At 33.1% G+C, this 24626-nt stretch overlaps 1 protein-coding gene across 2 annotated transcripts in view; it reads right to left on the bottom strand.

Moving 5' to 3' along the window:
• LOC143253071 (tetratricopeptide repeat protein 1-like) overlaps positions 1–24626 on the bottom strand; it is a 44796-nt gene that overhangs the window by 12086 nt on the left and 8084 nt on the right. For both annotated transcript variants that reach the window (XM_076506272.1, XM_076506262.1), the window contains 5 exons: positions 14125–14560; positions 11934–12107; positions 7559–7595; positions 4708–4856; positions 2554–2608 (listed from right to left, as the gene is read on the bottom strand). In XM_076506272.1, coding sequence (XP_076362387.1) covers positions 2554–2608; positions 4708–4856; positions 7559–7595; positions 11934–12107; positions 14125–14559 — 850 coding nt within the window. In that variant the 5' untranslated portion in view covers position 14560. The remainder of the gene's footprint in view (positions 1–2553; positions 2609–4707; positions 4857–7558; positions 7596–11933; positions 12108–14124; positions 14561–24626) is intronic.

Below are 24626 nucleotides of genomic sequence, written 5' to 3'. Positions count from 1 at the left end.
GATCAAATTCTGCAAGAGCAGTGAAAGAGGGCCAGTTTGCATGATCCAGCTTCCACCGAGCACACGAGTCAGGTGGCCTCTACCACAGCTAGCCTCTCTCAAATTTATGGGAAAATTATCACTGCCTCTTGGATTATTGTCAACCCTCCATGAAAAATGATAAAATAGTGAAGGAGAGCAAATTGAAAGATCAATAGCAATGAAGGACTGACTAGGTGCATGAAAATAAGTAGAAGAACCAGTATTGAAAAAAGAGATATTGTGATCAGAGAGCATACGATCTACAGAGTAACCCTCCTATCAATATCTGCACCTCCCCAGAGGAGATGATGTCCATTAAGGTCTCCCAGGATTAAAAAGGGAAATGGTAACTGTTCAATGAGAGCATCAAGATCTGATTGATTATGTCTCTCCAGGCAACAGGTAGAGAGATCAAACAGTGATGGTATGACCCAAAGAAACACAGATGGCTACAGCCTCCAAGGTTGTTTCTCGAGTGGCAAAAACAGGGTGAACACATGTTGATCAACCAACAGTGCCACCCCTCCATGCATTCATCCATCACACAGACTGTCATTTGTGTTCCAAGAAAACAGCAGAAAGATGACTGTATTGGCAGGTTTTTGAAATGTTTCCTGTGAGAAAACACATACAGGATGGTAGGAAGCAATCAGTGTTTTGATGTCATCCAGATTAGAACGTAAACCTTGACAGTTCCATTGTATCAAGGTGGCCATTTTTATTTACCTGTGGACAAATTGGGTGGAGAAACCTTCTGTTTATGATCATTTCTTTCTTCCTTACTGTTCTTATTTGAGGGAGGCCTATTAACCTCCATGGATCCTGCCTTGGGTCAACTGGGCAGGTCTTTGCTGTTAGAAGGCGATTCTAGTGACTGGGGACATGAACAAATGATCGTTTTGCATCTTGGGGTGGGAAAAGAAGATGTATCCAAGGAAATGCCTGTACCCACAATCAAAGGAAGTGGATTTCAGAATTTGTTGGAATGTATGTAAGGGACAGAGATGGATGTTGACACTGATTCATCAACTTTTTTAACCATGGAGGTCAAAAGGCTTTTCATTTGTTTTGAAAACAATTCTTTTGGAGGTACAGAGAGATCTGTCTGCACTCCCACTGTAATTGTGGAATGAAGTGCAGCAGCATACACCCAAGATGAAAGGTGGACAGCAACTTTTGAGCCTCAGGATATGTAATGTTATGAATCGTTTTCAAATGCTGCACCTCTTTTTCTTCCAACCATTTAGGACAAGAACGAAAGTAGGAAAGGTAAGAACCATTGTAATTGATGCAATGAGGGTCCATTTCACACTTATAAGCATCGTGGTCTTTGCCACTGCAATGAGCACTTGTCAAGGAACCACAACATGACGTCTTTAAGTGACCGAAACACTGAAACTGGAAACATAGGAGAGGGTTTGGAATGTATGGCTGTACTCTTCAATTGAGATAACCTGCTTTGATGGTGGCAGGTGAACATGGTGATGTAAATGTCATAACAAGAATACTGGTCAAAATCGTAATTCCATCTTTGTGAGTGGAGATACGCTTCACTGCAGAAACTCCTTGAGTGGAGAAACCAGCAAGAAACTCTGACTCAGGGATGTTCTTCAAATCCCCCTCAACAGTAACCCCTTGTGACAAATTCAAAGTAGCATGAGGTGTAACCTCAATAGATTTATCCCCAATGCACTGAATGTCTTTGAATGCACTGTGTTGAGATGTGGATGTTTCCACTAATATGTCACCAGAATAAAGCTTCTTTACTGACTTTGGAGAGCCAGCAAGTCCCTCTAACCCCTTCTAAATGAAAAAGGGAGACATTTGCCCTATAAGTTTATCTGAAAGAGAATTTAGGATAAGAAAATGAGGTACAACAGATGTTGAAGATTGGTGCTCAGAACCTTCAAGATGTGGTTATTTATCTATGGACTGTGTTTTCACTATTTTTTAGTTTTATTTAGAGGATCCATAACAAAAAAACGTGAAATTTCAATGCCCTCTGAGGAGACACACTACAATGTCAAACAAGGACACTGCAGCAATGCCATGGTTTTGTGAGCACTATACCCAAATACCAGCATCAGATACAATGTCCACAACACCTGTTGAAAACATCCAACACTGGTACTTGGTTGACCCTAGCCCAAGCAGACCAGCCAATGCACAGCAAACACGTGGGTAGATGTTTAGATCCCAGAGGAGGTAAACTGAAAGAACAGAACCTTCCCTGAGAAGTCCCCTCACAATATACAGGAACCCACACCAAGGGGGTGCTATAGAGAAACAGTGTGTAATTATAGCCATCATAAAGAATGACAACAACACTTTTTCACCTTATTCTATTTTGATGGGAAGATGAGTCACTTTAAAATAAGACTACTCTGTAGCATACACAGCCTTGCCATCTGTATGTTTTCTAAGCTCTAGTTAATTTCTAGGTTTAGATGTTTTGCTATAACCCTTTACATTTTAATAATCTTTTCATATATGAAAAAGACAGATACTATAGAGGAAAATGTAGAAACATACCTAACATTTCAGTTTTCAGTTTCTCATTCCTCTCCTTAATCTGTTCTGGAAGAACCTAAAAGCTCAGGAAACAAAATTATTCTTGGAAATATTGTCTCACAAAAGCATACTATAATAATACAATGTACTTAGAAATACTTATTAACTGCACCCAGTATTCCATAATTCCACAGGTAAGTCAATGAGTGAAGTTACGACTTTTCAAAGTTACATTCAACATTTACTTAAACTTTTTTGTTATGAATGTATATAAATAAACATAGCATTAAAATGCAAATTTATTAATTTTAAGAGAAAATATTTAAATTGTTTTTTAATTTTGCACAAAGCAACACAAGGCTATCTGTGCTAGTTGTCCCTAATTTAGCAGTGTAAGACAACAGGGAAAGCAGGCAGTCATCACAATCTTCTGCCAACTCTTGAGCTACTATTTTACCAACAATTAGGGGGATTGACCATCACATTATAATGCCCCCACAATTAAAAGGACAAGAATGTTGGTGTGACAGGGATCCAAATCCACAACCTTCAAATTATGAGTTGAGCACCCTAACCACCTGGCCACGCTGGGCCAAATATTTAAATAAATCATCAATCTCCCCTTGTGTAAGAATAGTGGTATTTGTTCTACAAGTCCTGCCCACTCTCCAATTAACTTACCTCCACTCTCTGAGTACAAAGTTTAACATAAATTATTCATTATAATACAGATATTACTAAAAGTAAAATTTAATTTCTCCAATCTATCAAGAAGACCTAGGATCAAATCCTGATAACTGACATCACATAAAGAACATTTAACATTGCAATTTGCACTTTTGTGACATTCGTAAAATATGTGCATGCCATGAATCACAAAAAGAGATCCCAATAAAAATTATTTATTTATATATGTTATTAAAAACACAGCTGTTTTTATTCACTAATGTGGAATTTACTACATCACTATGTTGACCAAGAAAGTCCAAGATCTTAAAATTTTACAGTTATTGATAATTTTAGGTCATTTCATACCACATGGAATGGGGAACAGCTAATTATGAGTAAATATCATTAACCTATGTACGGCTACAAAAACAGACTATATTACCAACAGTAAATAAGGAAATTTGTTAAGGAAACATGGAAAATTATACATATTTACTTTGGTAACACTGTCATGAGTGGGAATAAATTTCTATCAAAATTTGTCAAAAGCGCATCAGCCATTTATCAAGAAGACCCAGGATCGAATCCTGATAACTACCATATCTACACATTGTCTATTTCAAAATTTATCCAAAAGACTAAAAAGACTAGAGCAAATAATTAACCAAAACAAACGAAAAAAACTAGTTAGTAAATAGAATGTAGTGTATTAAAGTTATGCACTCTACAGGCTACAACACAGCATGACATATGAATTGCAAAAGGAGATAAATATACGCTATTCTTAATTTTGGTTTTGTTTACTTTTAAAGTAGAACACTTTCACGGACACTGCATAAGTACATCTAGTTTTTATTGCCTTCAATCTTCTTTGTTTATGGAAATATTAGTCAGAAATTCACACCTATTTACCATTTCCACCACATATCACATCCTCTCTCACACAAGTTACTAGTACTAATCTCTGTCTTATGTTATTTATAACAAGACAAAATTGTATCTATAAAATGTTGTATAACATCACATACTATAATTATAGTCTTAATACTTTCATTATTACTTAATGGTTACAAGGTTGATCCTATATGTGAAGAGTTAATGAAATCTCTTTGATAATGATTCATGTCTTTCTTAATAATTCTACAGTAAATTTGCTGTAGTTTTCAAACATTAAATCACCACAAAAACATTTTACTTATTCCAAAATTATATATACACTCAGTCTTAAACATTTGTATTCCTAACTCAAATAATTTTATAAATAATTATTTGACAAACCCAATATAATTCTCTCATCAAACCTGATAGAGAAAATTTTAATTAATCTTTACATACCAATTATATCCTTAGTTTCCAAAACAATTAACAATTACATACTATGCATACAATATTGTCATATTTGTACACTTCATATTTTTTTAACCTAAAGTGTATTCTTTAGCAAGAAAAACCTATGAAACATTTTACTAATTATTACTTACAAGTATTTTTTTACAAATCACTCACCATACAAGCTTCACGTGCTTCTAATATATTTGGATCTATTTCTAACACCTGTTGGTAGTCAGTCAAAGCCTCATCTAACTTTTCACTTGTTTTGTGGAGTTGTGCTCTTCGTAAAATTGCTTTTAAATAGCTTGGGTTCAAATCTAGAGCTGAATAAAATAAGTTGCAATATATCCCACTAACATTGCACCATACTTTACTTTTAAAAAGATATTAACGCACAAAAATGTTTTTACAAAAACGACTGAATGAACTGGCCATTCATTCAAATACTAAATAAATAAATTGGTATACTGTGTACAGAATTACAATTTCAATCAAAAATTACAAAAGTCTTGCATCATATTTTGCCATTTAGTGTCCAATGAAACAGAAATTATTAATAATATACTTAACCCTACCAAATCATTTTAATAATTTTCATCACAAGTTTCTATTACTATTGCATTGACATTTTTTTCCCTTTAATAAAATATAGTTTTAGATAGGTATAAACTAATTCTTTTTGCTAGAAACTAGTGTGGTACCAGATATTTATGACCTAGTTTCATAACAAATTTTCTAATATCACATGGTTTGATACCAAGTCACAAATTCTGTAGCATCACAAACAAAAACTTGAAAATAATTAATCTGAATGCCACTTAAAAATAAATATGCAAATCCTTCAAATTTAACAACAAAGTAGAGAATACATTTATTACATGTACAATTTATTAAAATATAAAGAAAAGATTGTCTGCTCTGCAGTTAAAAGTCCCTGAATGTGTGTGTTTTCTTATAGCAAAGCTACACTGGGCTATCTGCTGAATCCACAGAGGGTAATCGAACCCATGATTTTAGCATTGTAAATCCATAGACTTACTGCTGTACGAGTGGAGGATCAAAGTCCCTGTAACTGAATGAATGTAATTATACCGAACAATTAGAACCAGGTTGTACTCACTCAGTTCCTACTAAGCACCATTAATAACCAAAACAAGGTAATGATTCAATACCTCAGAAATCCAGAACTTTTGGGATTAAGCAGTTTTATACATATACAAAACAGAATTATGACCATCAGAAAAAATTGAAATAGAAAAAATTACATGAACATTGCCAACAAATATAAATAAACTGTCATCATCCATAATTTAGGCACTTGAAGTTATTGTAACAAATGTTAACATTTTACACTGTTAAACATTAAAAAACAAAAATGCATTCACATTCTCACAAACTGTGTTTAAATCAATCACCTTATGACAAACAAACACTACTTTTTGCAGTATGTTTCAAAAAAGAAGAAGCCAGAGCACATTTAAATAGTTGACCCCACTTCTTCAGGAATACAAAGAGTAAAGTTTAATGAGCGTGGGATGGAAATGTGAAAAAGTAGTGCACTTCATATGAGCAGAAAGTGTTTGTCAAAATGATTGTAAAAGCCAACCAATACCAGCTTGAAAAGGTGCAACATTAGGTAACAAATGTGTGTCAGTCACCTCAACAAACAACTCTTACCCACATGACACATTTATTGATTAATATTTCAAGTTTTGAAACTGCTAGAGAGAGCTTCTGTGCATTTCAGTAACCTACTAAGCACATTTTAGTGATAGTTTGTGTTAATTTTATCATAATGATATGATTACAGCAATTTCAGAATATTTTAAGACATGACAAACACCTATTATTGTATAGTGCTGCTTGTTACTGAAAAATTCAGTACATGATGAAAATTACACAATCAGATTAAACTATTACCAAATCCTAATTTTAATATACAACTAACAAATTTTCAGTAGCAGGACATGATATAAGGGCTTAATTTACTAATAACCCAGTAATTTTGATTATCACGTTTTTTGAAATACAGCTAATTTCATTGTACGCATTACATAATACAGTCTGTCTTCTTATAGAAAAGCCACATTGGGCTATCTGCTGAGTCCACTGAGGGAAATCAAACCCCTGATTTTAGTGTTGTAAATCCATAGACTCACAGCTGTACCAGCAAGGGACTACATAATATAATACATTCTCTTGTATATATAACTTTGAGACTGCTGGTGGAAAAGAATCAAACTTTTCCTTTTCAATACAAAATGAGATATTACATGTTTAGTACTGTTAAAAAAAAAAGGATACAGGTATTAATTTCCATAAGATAGTTAAAACAACACTTTCCATAAAAGGATTTATCACAGCTCATCAACCCCAAAAGAAAACTCTGTTGCTTATTTACAAAATGGCACGAAAGAGTGAATAAACTTAAAACTATGTTGAAGAATCAGTCCTAATTTTATTAAAACCAATATAATACTATCATGTTCCTCATAAAACTTGAAACTGTTCCAAGAATTGACTGTTAATGCAATCTAACTGTCAGAACAGTTTTTTGGTTTTATGAGGAACATGACATTTTGGAAATTTATTGTGACTGTCCAATCCAAAATAAAACTGTGTCAAACAAGTAACCGACTAAAATATCAAACAAATATAACAAATAAACTTCTGATGTTGCCAATGGTTCTAATAAAATCAGCTGACAATAAAAATCACTAGCTTTTAGTTACACAGGTGTATCACGTATAAATGAAAATAAAACTACTGTTATTATTCACCAAAAAATGTATATATTTTTTTCATTTTACTAATAATTCCACCACATTCTAATTATTTTTATTGTATTTACAAAAATATAAAATCAAATAATTTCTATTTTTGTATTTTTATTAATATTTCTTATAAAGTTAAGTAATAATTTCTATGTTAAATATGAGCATTTTTTTATAATTTAAAATAACGGAATCTATAGATATTCTAACACGTATACATGTGCACGTCTTAAGTTTTCAGTTACTCTTACCTTTCGTACAGTCAGAAATAGCTTCTTCATTCTGTTCCTGCAATACCATAAAATCAATTACCATTCAAACTGCCCTTCATAGACACACTTTTTAACATAGCACACACAAAAATAAATTCCCATTTTTCAGAGAAGTTATATCTATGCAAGCTCTAACAAAGAATGTAATATAAGCTATACATTTTGATAACCTGGCAATAAAGGTACAGAATAATGAAGCAAGTAACTTCATGAAAACCCTAACCAACAAACACAAAATCTGGCTAAGACACAAATCACATTCTATCTATATCATCTTTTTTAAGAAGTACATTAAATTGACTTTTATATGCATTGTAGAGAAAGAGGGTGTTGAAAAGAGTTACTGTACAGTTGATACTAAAAGAAATATTATGTAGACAACAAAACCAATTGAGCTATTGTGTGTTTACAAGTAAAAGACTGGAAAATAAACTGCTGTAAATGAAACAACTAACATGTAACTGCTTTTGCCCCACCTGCTATCTATGAACACATATAATGGATAAATTAACATTAACTCATTAAACTTTTTTGTGAAATAAAACCAGGATATGAGAAGAAAAAAAAAACAAACAGAAAAAAACATACATTTGCTTTAGACCACTGAAACAAATTACAAAAGGTACAGTTATGACAAAGTGTTCGTACCCCCCCATGTCCTGAGTGGTTTTTTGCTCATAATTTAAGAAGTATCACGATTAGACTAATAGAAGTATGATATATTATAAATATTATACTACATAAATTTTTATGTAAATTAAACAACCAATAAACTGTTTATAAACAAATAACCAAAAATAGGAGGAGCAGAAAGTGTTCGTACAGTTCAGAACATGTGAAAAAACTGATATTCCTGTAAAAATTTTGTTTAGTTTGGCAAATAAACTACATTATACCCTTCCAGAACTAAACACTGGGTTCATACTTATTGGAATTTAGCCAGCAAAAAATGTACTTCCGGGAATTTAGCACCAACTCCGTCATTACCTGCTTGGTGATCATGGCGAACAGGAAACAACTATCCAGTGATTTAAAAAAAACAAATTATTGTAAAATACAAGTCTCGTGTGTCTCTTTCCAGTATTGCTACACAACTTAATGCGCCGAAATCTACTGTTCAAAGCATAATTGCCAAATTTAGGCTTACAAGATCAACTGCTAACCTCTTTCATTCTGAGCGCCCCACCAAAATTCCAGAGAGAATCAAGAGGAATGTTCTCAGAGAAATTAGTAGGAACCCTCATTTAACATGTAATAACATACAGAAACTGGTGAGGGAAACTGGGATTGAAGTAAGCATCTCTACAGTTACGAACATGTTACGCTCTTCTGGGTTCAAAGCATGCCGTCCTCATGGAACTCCATATTTAAAGCCTGTTCATTTAGAAGCACGATTGAGGTATGCAAGAAAGCATGAAGATAAACCCTTTACCTATTGGAAGAGTATTCTTTGGTCAGACGAGACTAAAAATCGAGCTTTTCAGCCATAATGATGTTCGCTATATTTTCCGTAAGAAGGGGGGAACAAAATCTTCCAAAAAACACTGTCCCTACAGTTAAACATGGAGGTGGCTCGATCATGTTATGGAGTTTCTTCAGCTCTTCTGGTGTAGACAGCCTTCACCACATCAACAGAATCATGAAAAAAGAAGAGTACATTGATATATTGGGCACTTATATCAAAAATGATGCTCGGAACTTGCGACTTGAGCGTCACTGGATCTTCCAGCATGACAATGACCCTAAGCACACATCGAAATATGTGCAATCCTGGTTGCAGAGGAACCATACAAGTGTTCTGGAGTGGCCATCGCAGTCACCCGATCTCAACCCAATTGAAAACGTTTGGCATGAGTTGAAGACCAGGGTTCATCAGCGTCATCTGAAAAACTTGCAAGAGTTGGAAGCCTTCTGTAAAGAAGAAGGAAGAAAATACAGTTGAGTACTGTCAAACGATCATGGAGGGCTATGAGGAGAGACTGCGCCAAGTAATTCACCTGAAAGGTTACATAACTGACCATTACTGTAGATGCACGAACACTTTCTGCCCCTCCTATGTTTGGTTATTTGTTTATAAACAGTTTATTTGTTGTTCAATTTACATAAAACTTTATGTAGATATGTGTTAGTATAATATTTATATTATACCATACTTTCATTATTTTAATCGTGAAACTTTTTAAGTTATGAGGAAAAAACTACTCACGATCCAGGAGTACGAACACTTTCTGTTGTAACTGTACACATATTCAACATTCATTCAATTTTACCATGGCTAAAAAAGTTACAGTGATAATGCCATCTAACTCTGTCATAGCAGTAGTACATCTAACATGCACCATTGATTTAAAATATTTTTACCATCATTTTTGATCAGTTACCAAACAAACCATATTTACAGGAAACATCTTGGTTAACCACAGTATATGTGTTTGTCAGCAAAACTAGTTTTAAATGCTTTATATGCTTGAAACAAGACTTAAAATTTGTGAGTTTTTTTTAATTAGGTTTTTTGCTGTTATTACTATTTTATATTTAGATAAAGGGTGATTTTCATATGTTGAATAGCCATCTGTTACCTCAGTTTACTTGTGGTCATAAAATGTATGTGCACATGTTTCACATTATAATTAATGCTTTTCTGTGGATTTTAAAAATATATTGCTATCCTAGTTATGTCTGTCTGTCTTTGCTATTGTTGACAATACTATAAAAAATGTTATTATTTATCGTGTAGTAAAGAAATACAATGTTTATCCTATGTGGTCACTTTAGTCATAATATAAAAGAGACAGTGTTATTTTCTCTCTTGTTAATTAACACTAGCAGAGACCTAGAAAACATCTGTAGTCAAACGTGTATGTTTATTGCAACATTGCTTCTTTAAATATGGGATTTATAGAATAATACAAAATAATCTCAATAACAGACATTAAACGTTGCAATAGATGTAACATTAGTTAATCCTGTATTACGTACAACTTATATTAAATAAAGAAATAAATTAACATTGTAACTTGTGTGGGCTTTTGCTTTAGTTTAGTTAGGACTAAACTTTACTTAATACTATCAATAAACAAACTTACTGTTATTCTACAATGTAACATTAAACCTTTTTAAAACCATTAACAAGCTTTTAATATGTTGTTGCACAAAAATGTCTACTAAAGTACATTTTCATGTACCTTTTGTTTACAACTGTTGTGATATATTTACATGTCTTTTGTTACATTCATTGTTATGAAGTGTTCACTTAGTAAGTTGTACACTCATTTCTAAGAAAGAAAAGCTGAGTATTACTAAAAAAAATAGATAGATAGTTGAACACCTAGCAACAAATGATTTTGTAACTATAAGATCACAGACAACATTTCATTAAGATAGACATTTGATTTGAAGATTTAACAAAATTACAACAGCTTGAAAAACCTTCTGATGATTAGGGGTAAAAAAACTTAGACTAAGTGTGTTATAAAACTTTTAATAGCAGTTTCACTTACAGTTTAAATACTGACTATTCTGAAAAATGCATATAACATATTATGATGTTATGAAGGGCAATATTTAACTTAATGCTTTATTATTGATATTTCTTAATTTTAGAACATTCATTTATTTACTGTAAGTTGCAAATAAAAATGAAAAAGTTTCAACTATCATCTCCACACTGGCCCTGAATCGTATGTATGTAAACAATATACTTATTGACTGTAACAGAACTTTTTGTCCATCTCAAGATACATGTTGGTATTTGCTAATAACATATAATTCCTTGAGAAAATAATTATGCATGTTTGGTTTCTCATATGATTTTTCATTCTAAGTTGGTGATTATATTACTATAGGCTACCCTCTCAACTCTTTGTCACATCATGATGTCTGAAAAATTAATGAATCAGAGCTTTGAAAATAGCTACATATAAAATTTAAGTGTCACTCAACAGAGCAGACTAAGTTCTTGACATCCATGGAAGATAAATCAAATGGTTGTAGCAGTAATTTACAGTTATTGTAAAAGTGATTAGAGCACTTCCAGAAATACAGAAATCTAATGGAAATTGTAAAGACTTAAGAACAAACCACTAACCTGGGAATTTTTTAGTTTCTTTAGATATTCTTTTTGTTCTATAAAATGTTTCAATATTAAATCAAATGAGTTTAAAACTATTCTTCTAAGACTAAAAATAAATTAGGTTACTGAGAATTAAGTTTATGCACTTAACTAAAGCAAAAAAACAATGTATACACTCAAAACATATAATTGTGTACATTGTTTTGTTGTTGTTGAAATATGCAGATATTTTAAGAAAGTTTAACCTTTCTTTCATGATACCTATGTATAGACAATGCTTACAAGTTTTGCTCTGCAAGCAGCCCTATTAGAATACATTGTTGATCGTTCCTTTGTAAAAGATAATGGACATATCTGTAGAGCTTTACTGTACAACTTAATGGCTTCCAGATACTGCTTATCTCTGAACTTTTCATTTCCTTCATTCTTCAGGCTTTGGGCTTCTTCTTTCTTTATCTATTTTAAAAATATATAAATGCTTATCAACTATTGATAATCTGAAGCAGAAACTAACAACTACTTAGAATTGATAAAGATACACTACCTTCTTATAACTGAATTTCTCTTCAGGCTTTTCAATGTTTAGAAAAGCATTTCAGTCAGCTATGAGAATCTTCAATATGAATTTATTATAAGAAATTTACAATCAAATTATGACTGTGAACCTCTTCTACCATGATTTATACTTTTCAATGCATACAGTTACACCATGTGGATTGTCGTTTGTTCTTGGATGACACTTCAATGTTTAAAAACATGGTTCTCAACTTAAAAAAATCACCATTATCTTTATAAAACTACTCTATAAAAACATGACTAATAAACATTCCCTCATAGTTGAAATTTATAAGCAAATCTTTACTAATACATACAAGTTTGCAGTTCTGTTAACAGTATTTAATATTCACAGTTTGTATGAAAGAAACAATTTCACATAAATGTATTACAATAATTAAAATCCAAGTAATTAGTGAGAAGTCTAAAACGTTTTTGATCTTGATGTAAAACAAAGGTTTCTGTAAGCAAAGTATGCTTAGGACATAACACACACTTCAAAGTGTCTTTAAACTTATTCCAAAGTAGTAGCATATTAAGAAACACATGACAAATATTTACTATTTTCACACCCAAATGGACACATCCCACCTCAATGGCAAACAAAACTCCTCTGCTGAATCAGAAAAATTATAGAAAATAAAACTGTAATCTGTCTTCAATGCATATGAAAAATATTTCAGAGTTGAAGTATGTTTAATACAAATATTTTACTTTTTAAATTCTGTGCATATATAATCTTCAAAACAACAAATTTTAATTTTTATGTTGATTTCAGTCGTATTATATATGAAAACATTTATGTCTGTGAACTTCCTGTTTATTTGTTTCTCAGCATTACACTGCATTCATCATCACTATGAGGAATGTCAAATTAGTATTTAACAAAATATTGCTAATTTGTTTATTATAGCTATGTGTAATATCATTAATTTCAGACAATCATTGTTTCTCATACTTGTTTTTCATGGTTTAATGTTACTGCCTATATCTGAGTTTTACAAGCAATGGATTAGTGAACTAAACATCTAATAAAAGCTCTGATTATTCTTTTCAAGTACATACGCTATCACATCACATGGTCTGAGCAACTAATATTCTTAGCAACGGTATGCATACAGAATGCAAAAAAAAAGATAAATGCTTTATTTCAACCAAATTTATAGCACTGAATTTGTTTTAGTTAATTTTACTTTATTACTTCCTAATTAATTTGAACCATGATGTTACACTATGATAATAAGATAGTTTTTGTGGAACATGGTAAAGTAGGCTTAGTTCCATCATTATGGACTAAACTGTATCAATTTAAGCTTCCACAACAAGTCCAGTATTGTGAGGACATGTTTATCAGCCTTAGTAACTTCTTGAATGTCCCTCAAAATAATTTTTTGAACATAAATGAATATAAAATAATTTTAAAGCATACTACACATATTAAAATAAACCTTATAATTAACAGTTAAAAAAAACAACCCACTTTGTATAAATTTTTTGATATGGCAGAACGTTTTATGCTGATGATCATGAACACAGTAAAACTGTATACACTATATTTCAAAGCAATGTTAAAATTTAGCTTTATAAAATAAAAGCCTTATAAAAAATACAAGGTAAGATTTTAAATTTTTTCTTAAAAAAGAAGTATCACAATGAAATATTTTCAAAACTGAGTGTTTATTTAATGTTAAATATTATGTCTAAATGAACAATACAGATACATTATCAATTTTCACAAACTGAAACTAATAACACAAGGACTGGTAAATTACAAACATAGATAAACACCAAAAAAGCAACAGTTCATTTACAGTATTTTGAAAGATACTTTAATCATTACTAAATGAGCTGGAAAACCTACCAACTATTTGATCTTAGATGCATATTAAATAAAAAAAGAATAAAATACAGAATCTACCAATTTTTCATCTTCTGTCATTGTCGTTTCTAAATCCTTTAAATATTCTTCATCAACCACAATCTCTTCATCCTCTTCCTCCAAAACAATGGAATTTTCACTTTCTTGGCTATTTTCTTCTTGTGATACTGACTGTTCATTATCTTTTTGACACATATTTGAGTACAATTGTTCATTATCTTGAAAAATATTACTGCAACATGGTTCAGAACTATGTTCTTGCTCTTCCTTAAAACCTTCATGTGATTTCTGTGGATACACACTGTCAGAGCTTGGAGGATGACTGGTGGAAATTGAAGATCTATTATTTTCTTCACTGCCTTCATTAACTTCTTGTTTACTTAGAGATACTTCCAAGTCTTTAGTCAGTTCTTCTATAATCTCTTCATTGGATGGTACATAATCACTAGCATTTGATGATTTATTAAGTTCCATCCTGTATAATACACATAATAATTGTGATAAAAATTACAACACTCTTACATTACAAATTGAAAAGAAAGTTTAGTTATAGTAATAATAATAAAAGTTGTAATTCCTTAATTTTGAAATTAGACACTATTTTACACAAATAAATGAAAAGAACTAGATAACTGCACAAGCACCTTAATCTCATAAAAACAAACAATGCATTTCCAATAGGTACTTTGCTCTTCTAAGATTAGTATTCTTTTTCATTGCTGCCACCTATATGTGAACATTTTCTTTATACATGTCACTAGCCTTCTGCCTGCCCTCAATTGAAATCAAGTAATTCTGACATGTTTGTTCTCTCTTATTATCATGCATCACCTATACACCAATAAGAGTGCAATATCGATACACTCATGTGACTCCCTCCATGTGCCTCAAACAAACTATCACTTCAATGTCTGGCAAAAGACAGATGCACCAGAAGAGTGCAGGGAAAAAGGATGAGAAGTGTGAGAGGAGAAAAGTATGTACTGGAAATGCATTTTCAACACAGGAAAACTATAACTTCCAATATGGTACTAACTTCACAAGATCAGTTAGAATCCCACATTGATTAGGAAGAAGGGCCAGTGCAAGGGTAACCCCCAAAAGTATCTAAAGAATACCTCCATAGAGGAGATAGTCAGATTAGGAGATCCAAACAGAACTGCACCACTTCTAACATCTCTCCCATCCATAATGAGTAGAGCAAAAGATAATTATCTCAGCCTTTAAACAGATATACACAAGTCAATCCCAAAAAGCAGAAAAATGGGAAAATAAAAGATAAGCCCACAATAGAGTGGCTAGGGCATGACAGTCTATACTCAGTGAGTTAACTATCTCCAAATCCTATGCAGCTGAGAACTGACTTCCAATCAGGGGTAGGATGAGGATTATACTGTGTTTACCTCAAACCCCAGAGATCAAAGGGTATCAGGAACCACTCCAACCACAGGGCATGACATGTTATTTGAGGAATATCTTGATTTGAGAACCCAAATTCTAATATCAAAAGGATGTCTGTGTAAACAAGTTTGCTCTTCCAATAATGAAACCAACAGACACCATCTAATGGGCAATAACATCCGAGGACAAAAGTACGAGGGATAGAAAAGGATAGAATCAGACAATTCCCCTTACTCCTACTGTCACCTACAACATTGGAGGTAGCACAATAAAGGAAGGAAAATAAGACAACCTTAAATGAGCATGAAAACTAACGTTGACTGGTTTTGGTTTTTTTAAATCCAAAACTCAGCCACAGGGTACAAACACATGTGCAGAGGTAGAATAAGGGTTCCCAATCAAAGGGGTGAACTGCAATTCAAATCTCACTACATAATAATTGAATAATGCATATTCAAGAATAGTACATCTTCTACACCAGCAGAACACCACCACTCTACTCTGTATTAAACTGTTTTTTTCTGTGTGGAACATTCAACAGGATGTCTCCACTGTTGACTAGTCCAGTGGCTTGGAACTGGAAAATGGTAAGGGCTTCCCATACATTCCTTAAAGAAAAGGGGGGGGGGGTGAAATACATAGGAGAGTATGGAGGAATATCACCACCTAAAACAGTAGAATGGGTGATCACAAAACCCTACTTTAAAAAGTAGATCACCCCAATTTATTCAATCATGATATGATAGGGTTGAACAGTTATTCCCTTCTGCTTTACCCATGTAGTCCATGGGTGGTGTAGTCTGGAATGGGCAAGGTTAAGAAGCAACATCACAAGATTATTGACCTTCAATGATCTTGTGAAACACCCATTTCAAAAGTGAGCAGTGTAAAACCATGGAATGAAAAGCACGAGTCAACAATGCTATACAGTGCAGACTTTGAATTCTAGAATACATGGTCAGACACAACTTGCCACAGAGCAGGATTCATGTAGTGAAGGTATAAAGGAAGGAAAGCATTAATATAAATTTACCCAGTCTTCAGAGTTGCACTAAAGCTTAAAAAAGAGCCAGAAGTGGAAGGTAAAAACTGAAGGTAATCAAAACTACAATATGATGTAACTAATGGGAGATGAATGTGTTAGGGTGTAGTTTGCATGCTCCATTGCAGGATTTCTTTCAATAACCAAAAAGACAAGAAACAAGGGAAAAGGTGAGGTGTTGAATTTGATGAGAAGTTACACTGTACAAATTCCTGTGGGAAGGGCAGAATGAGGAATAAGCCAACTGAATCAAATGATGAATTCAACTGATAAGGGTAGAAGAGATAGCTCTCTTGATGCAGATTACCATAGGATAAAGAATCAGGAATGTGAACCATGGAAAGAAGCTGTGCAGGTAATACAGAAACAAAAGACACCCACCAGACATGAAGTCTATTCGAATCAGGATGAGTAGAGATAAGAAACAGAAGGAGGAAATAGGCAAAAAGGAGTTACCCTCACATACCCCCAAGGTTTTCAGGAAGAATAAATAATTGAGACAAAAGAGAAAATAGGTATGGGGGTCAAATGTATGTATAAGATCAATGGCAAACAAGTGAGACTGTTGACAACCATCACGGGACAAGAGGAGAAACAAATATGCTTTAAGAGAATGCTAAAACATAGAACAAGAGGAAAGAGGCTAGAATGGAGGTAAAAATCAGGAATGAAAAACCATATTAACATCCAGGTTCAGAGGAGTTGGTTGTTGAGGAGGAGTATAAATCCAGAAGGAAAGGATTAGCATGGTAAGGACAATTGAAACAAAGCCTCCACACAGTAATGGGAAAGAAGAAAAATATTGAACAAAGCTGCCCAATAACTCAAAACAAAGGAGAAAAAAAACTCAAGACACCAACCACAGTAAGTTGAGCAGGAGGGAATCCCTGAGAAATGGGACTGTATGTGAAAGATTTTCCACTTCCATGGAAGAAGAAAGTATGGATTAAACCAAATGAAAACTATGCAATGGGAGAAACCCAATTTTCTAACCAAGGACCAGATAAAAACCAGATTTAAAGATAAACAACATAAATTGTAGGATGTAGAGCTGATGACTGGGGTTAACAAAGAATAGTGAGAAATAAGGGAAGGAGCACAGAATGGAATAAATGGAGCAGGTAGAAACAGGGAAACCATGGTTGAACCAAGCAATAGAGAGCTATCAGAAGAACCCAGCACAGAGTGCCAATGAAATGATCAGATAGGAGAATAAGCATATAGGAAACTTTGGGACCATTCCTGACTGGAGACATCAATATTCAATGCCTGAGGAGGAGGCACCAAAGACGAAATGAGGGGTATTTGTGATTCAGGATCGTGGTAGATGCACTGATGTGAAAGAAGTTTCACTGATTGCAAAGCCAACAGAAAACAAATAAATCATGATGATATGACTAAACAAATATGGTGCAGTGCACATGGGCCCAACAGAAGAGATCCAGTGTACAAAACAGAAGGATTTTGACCACATGCCACTTTAGTGATTGATATATGTCATCATCATTGAACTGTCAGAATGAATAGTCAACAAGCAATGTCTGTTTAGAGACAGGAAGTGATCCCAAGTTTGATGGATGATTAGAATCTTCAGAATGTTGATATGAAAGGACTGCTCGTCAACAAATCAACGACCTAAAGTTTCCAAGTGATTGACCCTTTATGTATCCATAAACAGATGTAAATTTAGATGATAAGGAGGAGGAATCAGGATGCCTGCTTATGTACAAATTATGTATAACCACCAAAGCAAATTATTCATTATATAAATAGGAAGTGTAATAGAAGCAGCCACGAAATCCTAAGCAAGGTTCTATTTATCATGCAGATTCCACTTTAGAGAATGCACATGTGTATGACCTAAACAGATTAGTGTTTTCATTTAAAACTGCATCCCCAAAAGCAATAGAACCTCATGTTCAGAAAATGAAGTCAGTGAGGAAAAGGTTGGGCTCAACTGATGTGAGTGTTGAAAAAGACATCAAATTAATCAACCCACCCAAGCAACCACTTGAAAAAGCTGACAAGTATGACTGACTGACTGACCACAGTTTGGAATGGGCTAGAAGATGACAATGGAACCACAACCCCAGGGAATGGAGATGAATAGCAAAAGCTCTAATCACCAAACAGAAAACATAATGTGCAGAAAACAAGCCTAAAGGATAGGATGCAAAACTGGTACACTATCACAGAATGGACAAACCAAAGGGAAAATGAATATGTAGGAATTGACAACATCTATCTTCTTCATCAATAAGCTGAGAGAAAATGCCCACTGGAAGGTGAGATTAGATTCCATGATGAAGCAGGGAAGGTTAACGAAGCAAGTGAGGAAGAAAATAAATCAATAATAGGCTTCCAATTTCTGGTCTTCTTATAAACAACAAATAGTCAAGAGTGAAAACCTACTGATCAATGGGTAACAAATTCAATAGTCTGTTGAACAAGGAGATCCTTAGTTGATTCTGGCAGATGCTGACAAACAATGGGATCCTGAGGTGGAGGAAAGGAATTGGATATAGGACACAAGGAAAATGGGATTGTGAATTTTTCCAATAAGAACTGAACACAAATATCCTTAAAAAAGGGTGTTACTGATGGAAATAGACTGCAAGTTGAGCTTCTACTAGATTAGAATCCATCACATAGTCACCAGTACTGTTGGCACTGTAAAGCATGTCAAAAAAAGTGATGAGCTTAGAAATGTTGAGAAGGGGGTACAGGTAAGGGTCAGGAAGAAAAAGGATGAGAAACTGTAATGGGTGTCACATGGCTTCAACTAAGACAACTGGGCTATCAGACAGGAAAAGATACTGTTGTTGGACTGATGCCACCTAAGATTCAAAAGAATCAAGGATCATATCAAAGACAAAATACCATAAAAATAAGACCATACATAAATCCTGGAGACAAAACATGGGCAAACAGGCTCAATAAGACTGAATTCCAACCCAGAAGGTCCCAAAAACAGTGATACCATACAGTAATGCCTGACCTAAAGATGGCAAACGAGCCAATGAAGAGTTAAGGAGGGAAAAAAAGTCCCAAAAAAACTCCTCAGGATTTGTGTGAAGAGCCTCAAATAGGAGATGAATAGTGGAAGAATACCAAAGAGTTGTAAGAGTAAGACATTGGCAGAAAAAATGGGAAAATGTTAAACTGATAGGAGATTTAGGTCCCACCCTCTCTATAGGTAAAACAGAATCCAACAATTGTTGGTCTTGATGAGGACAATCTGCACAATGATAAGTAAGAACAGACTCATTTGAAGCTCATGGGGAATGAAACATGCTTACACTGTCATTTAACTGGGAGGTGAATTGTTTCACATGGACCCAAATGTCAAGGGATGGGGGGATAAAAATTCAAATAGGGTTGGGAAGAATGTTTATGTGGTAAGAAAGGACACTAATCGTAAGAAATAGGGACAAGGGATAAAACATCACATACCTAAGAAATAAAGTCTGAAAAAAATACTGTTGAAGGATGAACTGAATCCTCAAGAAAATTATTGCAAAATCAGGAGATAGAAACAGACAATCAACTGAATTATTTACTATATGGCTTACCATTCTAACAAAGGTTTAAAACTTTAATCAACATTAAATCCTTCTTTGTTTCACAAACCCGAAATCATAACAATGAAAACATTTTATCATGAAACATAAATTAATAATTCCGAAAACATCAAAATACCACAGATGCAAGTACATTACAAACAGACTGTGTGCAGTAATCTACATGAACTTTTAAGTCTTTTCCTATTCCTTAAACACCAATAAAAATTTAAATTACATCAAGTGTATGGTAAATCAAAGTAGTTGTTTCTACTTTGTCCTATTAATAACTTCAACTAATTCTGAAAACATCATGCATCTTTTTAAAATTAAATTTCATATTAAAGTGTCAAGAATTGTTATTGTACTAATATTAAAGATCAAGTTACAAAAATTATATTTTTCTGATTTCACTTTAAATTCTTGTTGGGTAGTTTTCTAGTATTGCAGCTTTCTGTCACTAAAAATGCCTGCAATTAATGCCAAATTATTTTAGACTAAATGTATTTTAAAATTATTTTTGAATTGTGCATTATACTGCACTTTTAATGTAACACTTAAAATAAGTGCAAAACCCTTTGGGCACATGCAGAGAAATTAAAACTAATGAGGGCATTCAAGTAAATAAAATATGTAATCCACAGAAATGAAAGAATGAGTAAAAACTAGAAAAATATATTATTACACATACAGTGCAAGTAAGTAGCACAAAATACCACGTTATTATTTGTTCATCTCTTTACTACAATAAGCAGAGACAATTATTTGCATTGATGTTACTTGTAGAATTTACAAACTTTTTAAATTGTTTTTTTTTAAGTTTTTACATAACTACTACTACTAATTGTTTATAAGATAATAAGGCTATTAAATATTAGATTGAAATAATGAGTTTTCACTAGTCGTCCAAAATCTGTAGTGCATACTGGAGGAATTTACAGAATTTGATAAAACAGTTAGAAAATTAACATTTTTTTCAAATCAAAAATGTATTTCTGATAATATTTATTTCTTTACATCACTAAATAATTATTTCCCCTCACTCTACAGCTACTGCTTAAGTGCTAGGGTTTCTTTACTTTTGGCCATCTAAGCATTGATATGAATTTTTTTCTCCACTTAACTGCCATTAGCAATATTCGTCTCATGACATTCTCCGTGTACTTCAATATACCCTCTACCTTGGTGCTGTGTATAAGGACCTCCCTTCTGATAATATTTTCCCTTTATCAAAAATGACCCAATCCATAGTCTCTAACACCAGCTCTTAGTGGGATGAATTTTAAAACATGTTAACTTCCAAAACATACTTTCTCTCACACTACAGTTAGAATACCACATACAGTGGAGAGCCAGTGAGAGCATTATCCAAACAAAATGCATCTGCATACACCATGATCTTACCAACAGAACATCCATTACAGGTTTGTTCTTCATTTGAAACCTAAATTGTGTACTGTGCATGGTATATCATGTGATCCATCATCACCAGTGTCCAGGCTCCAATGAGACAGTGGAGGTCATTTGGACCACAACAGATAAACTTTTGGATAGATCCAAAACCTTTAGCCACAAAGTGATTCATTCATAATCACAATAAACTAAGCAATACTAAAGTGGACAAACCACCTCCCGACATCTGGGTAAAACCAAAACATCAAGGGTCTGAGGTAGGAGATTCTCCAAATTTGTCCTCTTCTCCAACAGTTGAGGAAAGTGACCCAAATACTCTGGAGGAATAACCTCCATCTACAACCCAGGTGACTGGAAACCAAGAGAGATAAGGATTTCATTACTCCACTAATAGAAAACAAAGAGTAATGTAAGTTGAGTAATCATGAGGAAAGATGCTCTGAAAACAATGCAAAAGGCAAGCCAAGTTCTCTAAATTTTTAAAAGGAAACTTAACCTAAATTATCCAATCCACTGATTATCAGAAATGAACAAAAATAATCAGGAAAACTAGTTAATCATTTACATGAAATCAGTTCTCACAGATGATTGATTATATTGATTTATCAAGCTCTATTCTTGACAAAGAACACAAAAGGACACATTTCACTTGTCATTCAATTACTCCAGCTTTTCCCTTCGCTATTTAGAAAGAATTATTTTCAAGTATCTGAGTTTTTTCTATGATAAGAACAAAAATCCTGAGCACCAAACTTCTTCCTGGACAGGGCACCCACTTAACACTAAATGCCATGTGTCATTCAGTTACTCTAACTATCCACTACATAAAGCAATATAAAATTTGAAAATCAGATAACAGTCTTTATATAACATTAAACAAATTCACTAGACAAGCACATTTCTGACTGGAAGAGAACAATAAATGATGCAATTTCATTTGTTTTCTATACCAATCCAAAAATAATTACTCCTAAATCATTTGTGTACTATCAAAATAAATACAGATCTCTTTGGATGAGTATAATGTTTACCTAGACACAAATATTCAAATAAAAAAAATCCTCAAGTTGAAAACAAAAAACAATTCTTTTACTGTTCTTAAGATAAAAAAAAAAAATGAAAAATGAAGTTGACCACATGTTTAAAAAGGGTTATGTAATTGAGTGTTAGAATATAGAGGGCAGTGTTAAATGTCTGAATATATAATTTTATATTTATTTTATTTTAATACAGGTATAAAGGTGTTCCTTTGTATTGGTTTATTTTGGGCTTGAGTTGTTGTATAAGTAAGGCTTCTTTAATTCTGCGTTTGTTTACGTTTCTTTCTTTCTTTAGTATTTGAGTGTTTTCTATGGTTATGCTGTGCTTATTTGACTTGCAGTGTTTGAAAACATTGTGAAGGTGACCATTTACGTTCTTTGAATCTGGTTTCCATTTTTCTACTTGTTTCTCCAATATAGAAGTTGTGGCAGTTATCACATTGTATTTTATAAATAACGCTGGTGTAGTGTTGGTCAGTGTAGTTTTTACATAGTATAGACCTCAGTTTTCTGCCTGGTTTTTGAATAAATTAGTATTAACTGGAATGTCATTTTGTTACTAGTTTTTGCCAAATGTTGGTTATTTTTCTGCTGACGTCGGGAATATATGGTATGCAGCAGTATATGGTTTCATGATTTTTAGATCTGTGAGATATATTTACTTTTGTTGGTTGATTTTGCTTTCTGTCTAGGTGTGTGTGTATAATGTTTTCTACGGTTTGTGGAGGAAACTTATTGATGTTGATGAAGTATTGTTTTATTTTGTCTAATTCATCGTTAATTTTGTCTGGTGAGTGTAGTTTTATGGCTGTGTTTATTTGGTTTCTTAATATGTTGAGTGTTTGTTTTGTATCATGTGCTGAGTCCCAAGAAATGTGTAGTCCAGTATGGGTGATTTTTCGGTGGATTCTGTTTTAAATTGTGTGTCAGTTCTTGTAATTTTGAGGTTAAGAAACGATATTTGATTGTTTTCTTCCTGTTCACATGTGAAGTTAATGTTGGAATGTATAGAGTTAATGTGACTGAAAAAATTAAGTATGTGTTCTGTAGATCTGAATCCCGCAACCGTGTCATCTACATATCTGTATCAGTATAGTGGTGGATGTAATGCTCTGTTAATTGCTTGTGTTTCAACTTGTGTCATAAAAATATTGGCTAGAACTGGTGATACTGGGTTACCCATGCTTAGGCCATTTGTTTGTAGAAAGTTGTGATTGTTGAACATGAGGTTTGTCTTCATCGTGGTGAATTCTATGAAGGTTGCTAACTGGTTCTTGGGAATGTCTATAGATGGGTTAGGGTCTCAGATATAGAATTTTAAGGCTATCTTGCAGGCTTCAGTGGTTGGAACTTCTGTACAGAGGGATATAACATCGAAACTGGCCATTGAGGCTTTATGATTAATTTGATTTAGATTAGACTTGAAATTAAGAGTCTTTGATGAATGAGCTGGCTGATATCACATATTTGTAGAATGCCATGCTATGTATTTACCAAGATTGTAATTAAACAATTCACATGTGGACATAATTGGTTGTAATGGACAATCTGGTTTATGAGGTTTGGAGATGCTGTATATTTGTGGTGTGCATGAGTCAGTTTTACGTAGGTAAGAATAGTGTTTGTGAAATTGTGTTGGATTTTTTTCATTTTTAGTAGTATGTTGTTTAGTTGCATTTTGTGTGTCTTTGTTAGATTTGTGTGTATTGGTTTAAATTTGTTTGTGTCTGATAGGATGTTCTTCACTTTTTGGATGTATTCATTCAAGTTCATTGTGACTATAGCATTACCTTTATCTGCTTTTAGAATTTTTATGTTTTTGTCTTGTTTTAGGTTTTTAATGGAATTAATGTCTCTTTTTGTGAGATTGTTTTTTAGCTTTCTGCTTTGTGAAATTATGTTGATGGTTTTGTGGGAAAATTCTTTGAAAAAATCATTTAAGATGTTGTTTTTAGGTGTTTCTGGAAAATATAAATTTTTAATTTTTCCTAGGAAGTTTAGCTGTTGGATGTCAATAAAATTGTCTAAATTGTCTTCTTTCTGTTGGTTGTTTTCTTGTTTTTGTTTTCTGTAAAAAGTATCACA

The sequence above is a fragment of the Tachypleus tridentatus genome, chromosome 1, assembly GCF_004210375.1.
Source record: "Tachypleus tridentatus isolate NWPU-2018 chromosome 1, ASM421037v1, whole genome shotgun sequence".
Classification (NCBI taxonomy): Eukaryota; Metazoa; Arthropoda; class Merostomata; order Xiphosura; family Limulidae; genus Tachypleus; species Tachypleus tridentatus.
The sequence above is the reverse complement of the archived record's forward strand: the minus strand, read 5'-3'. Positions and strand labels throughout refer to the sequence as shown.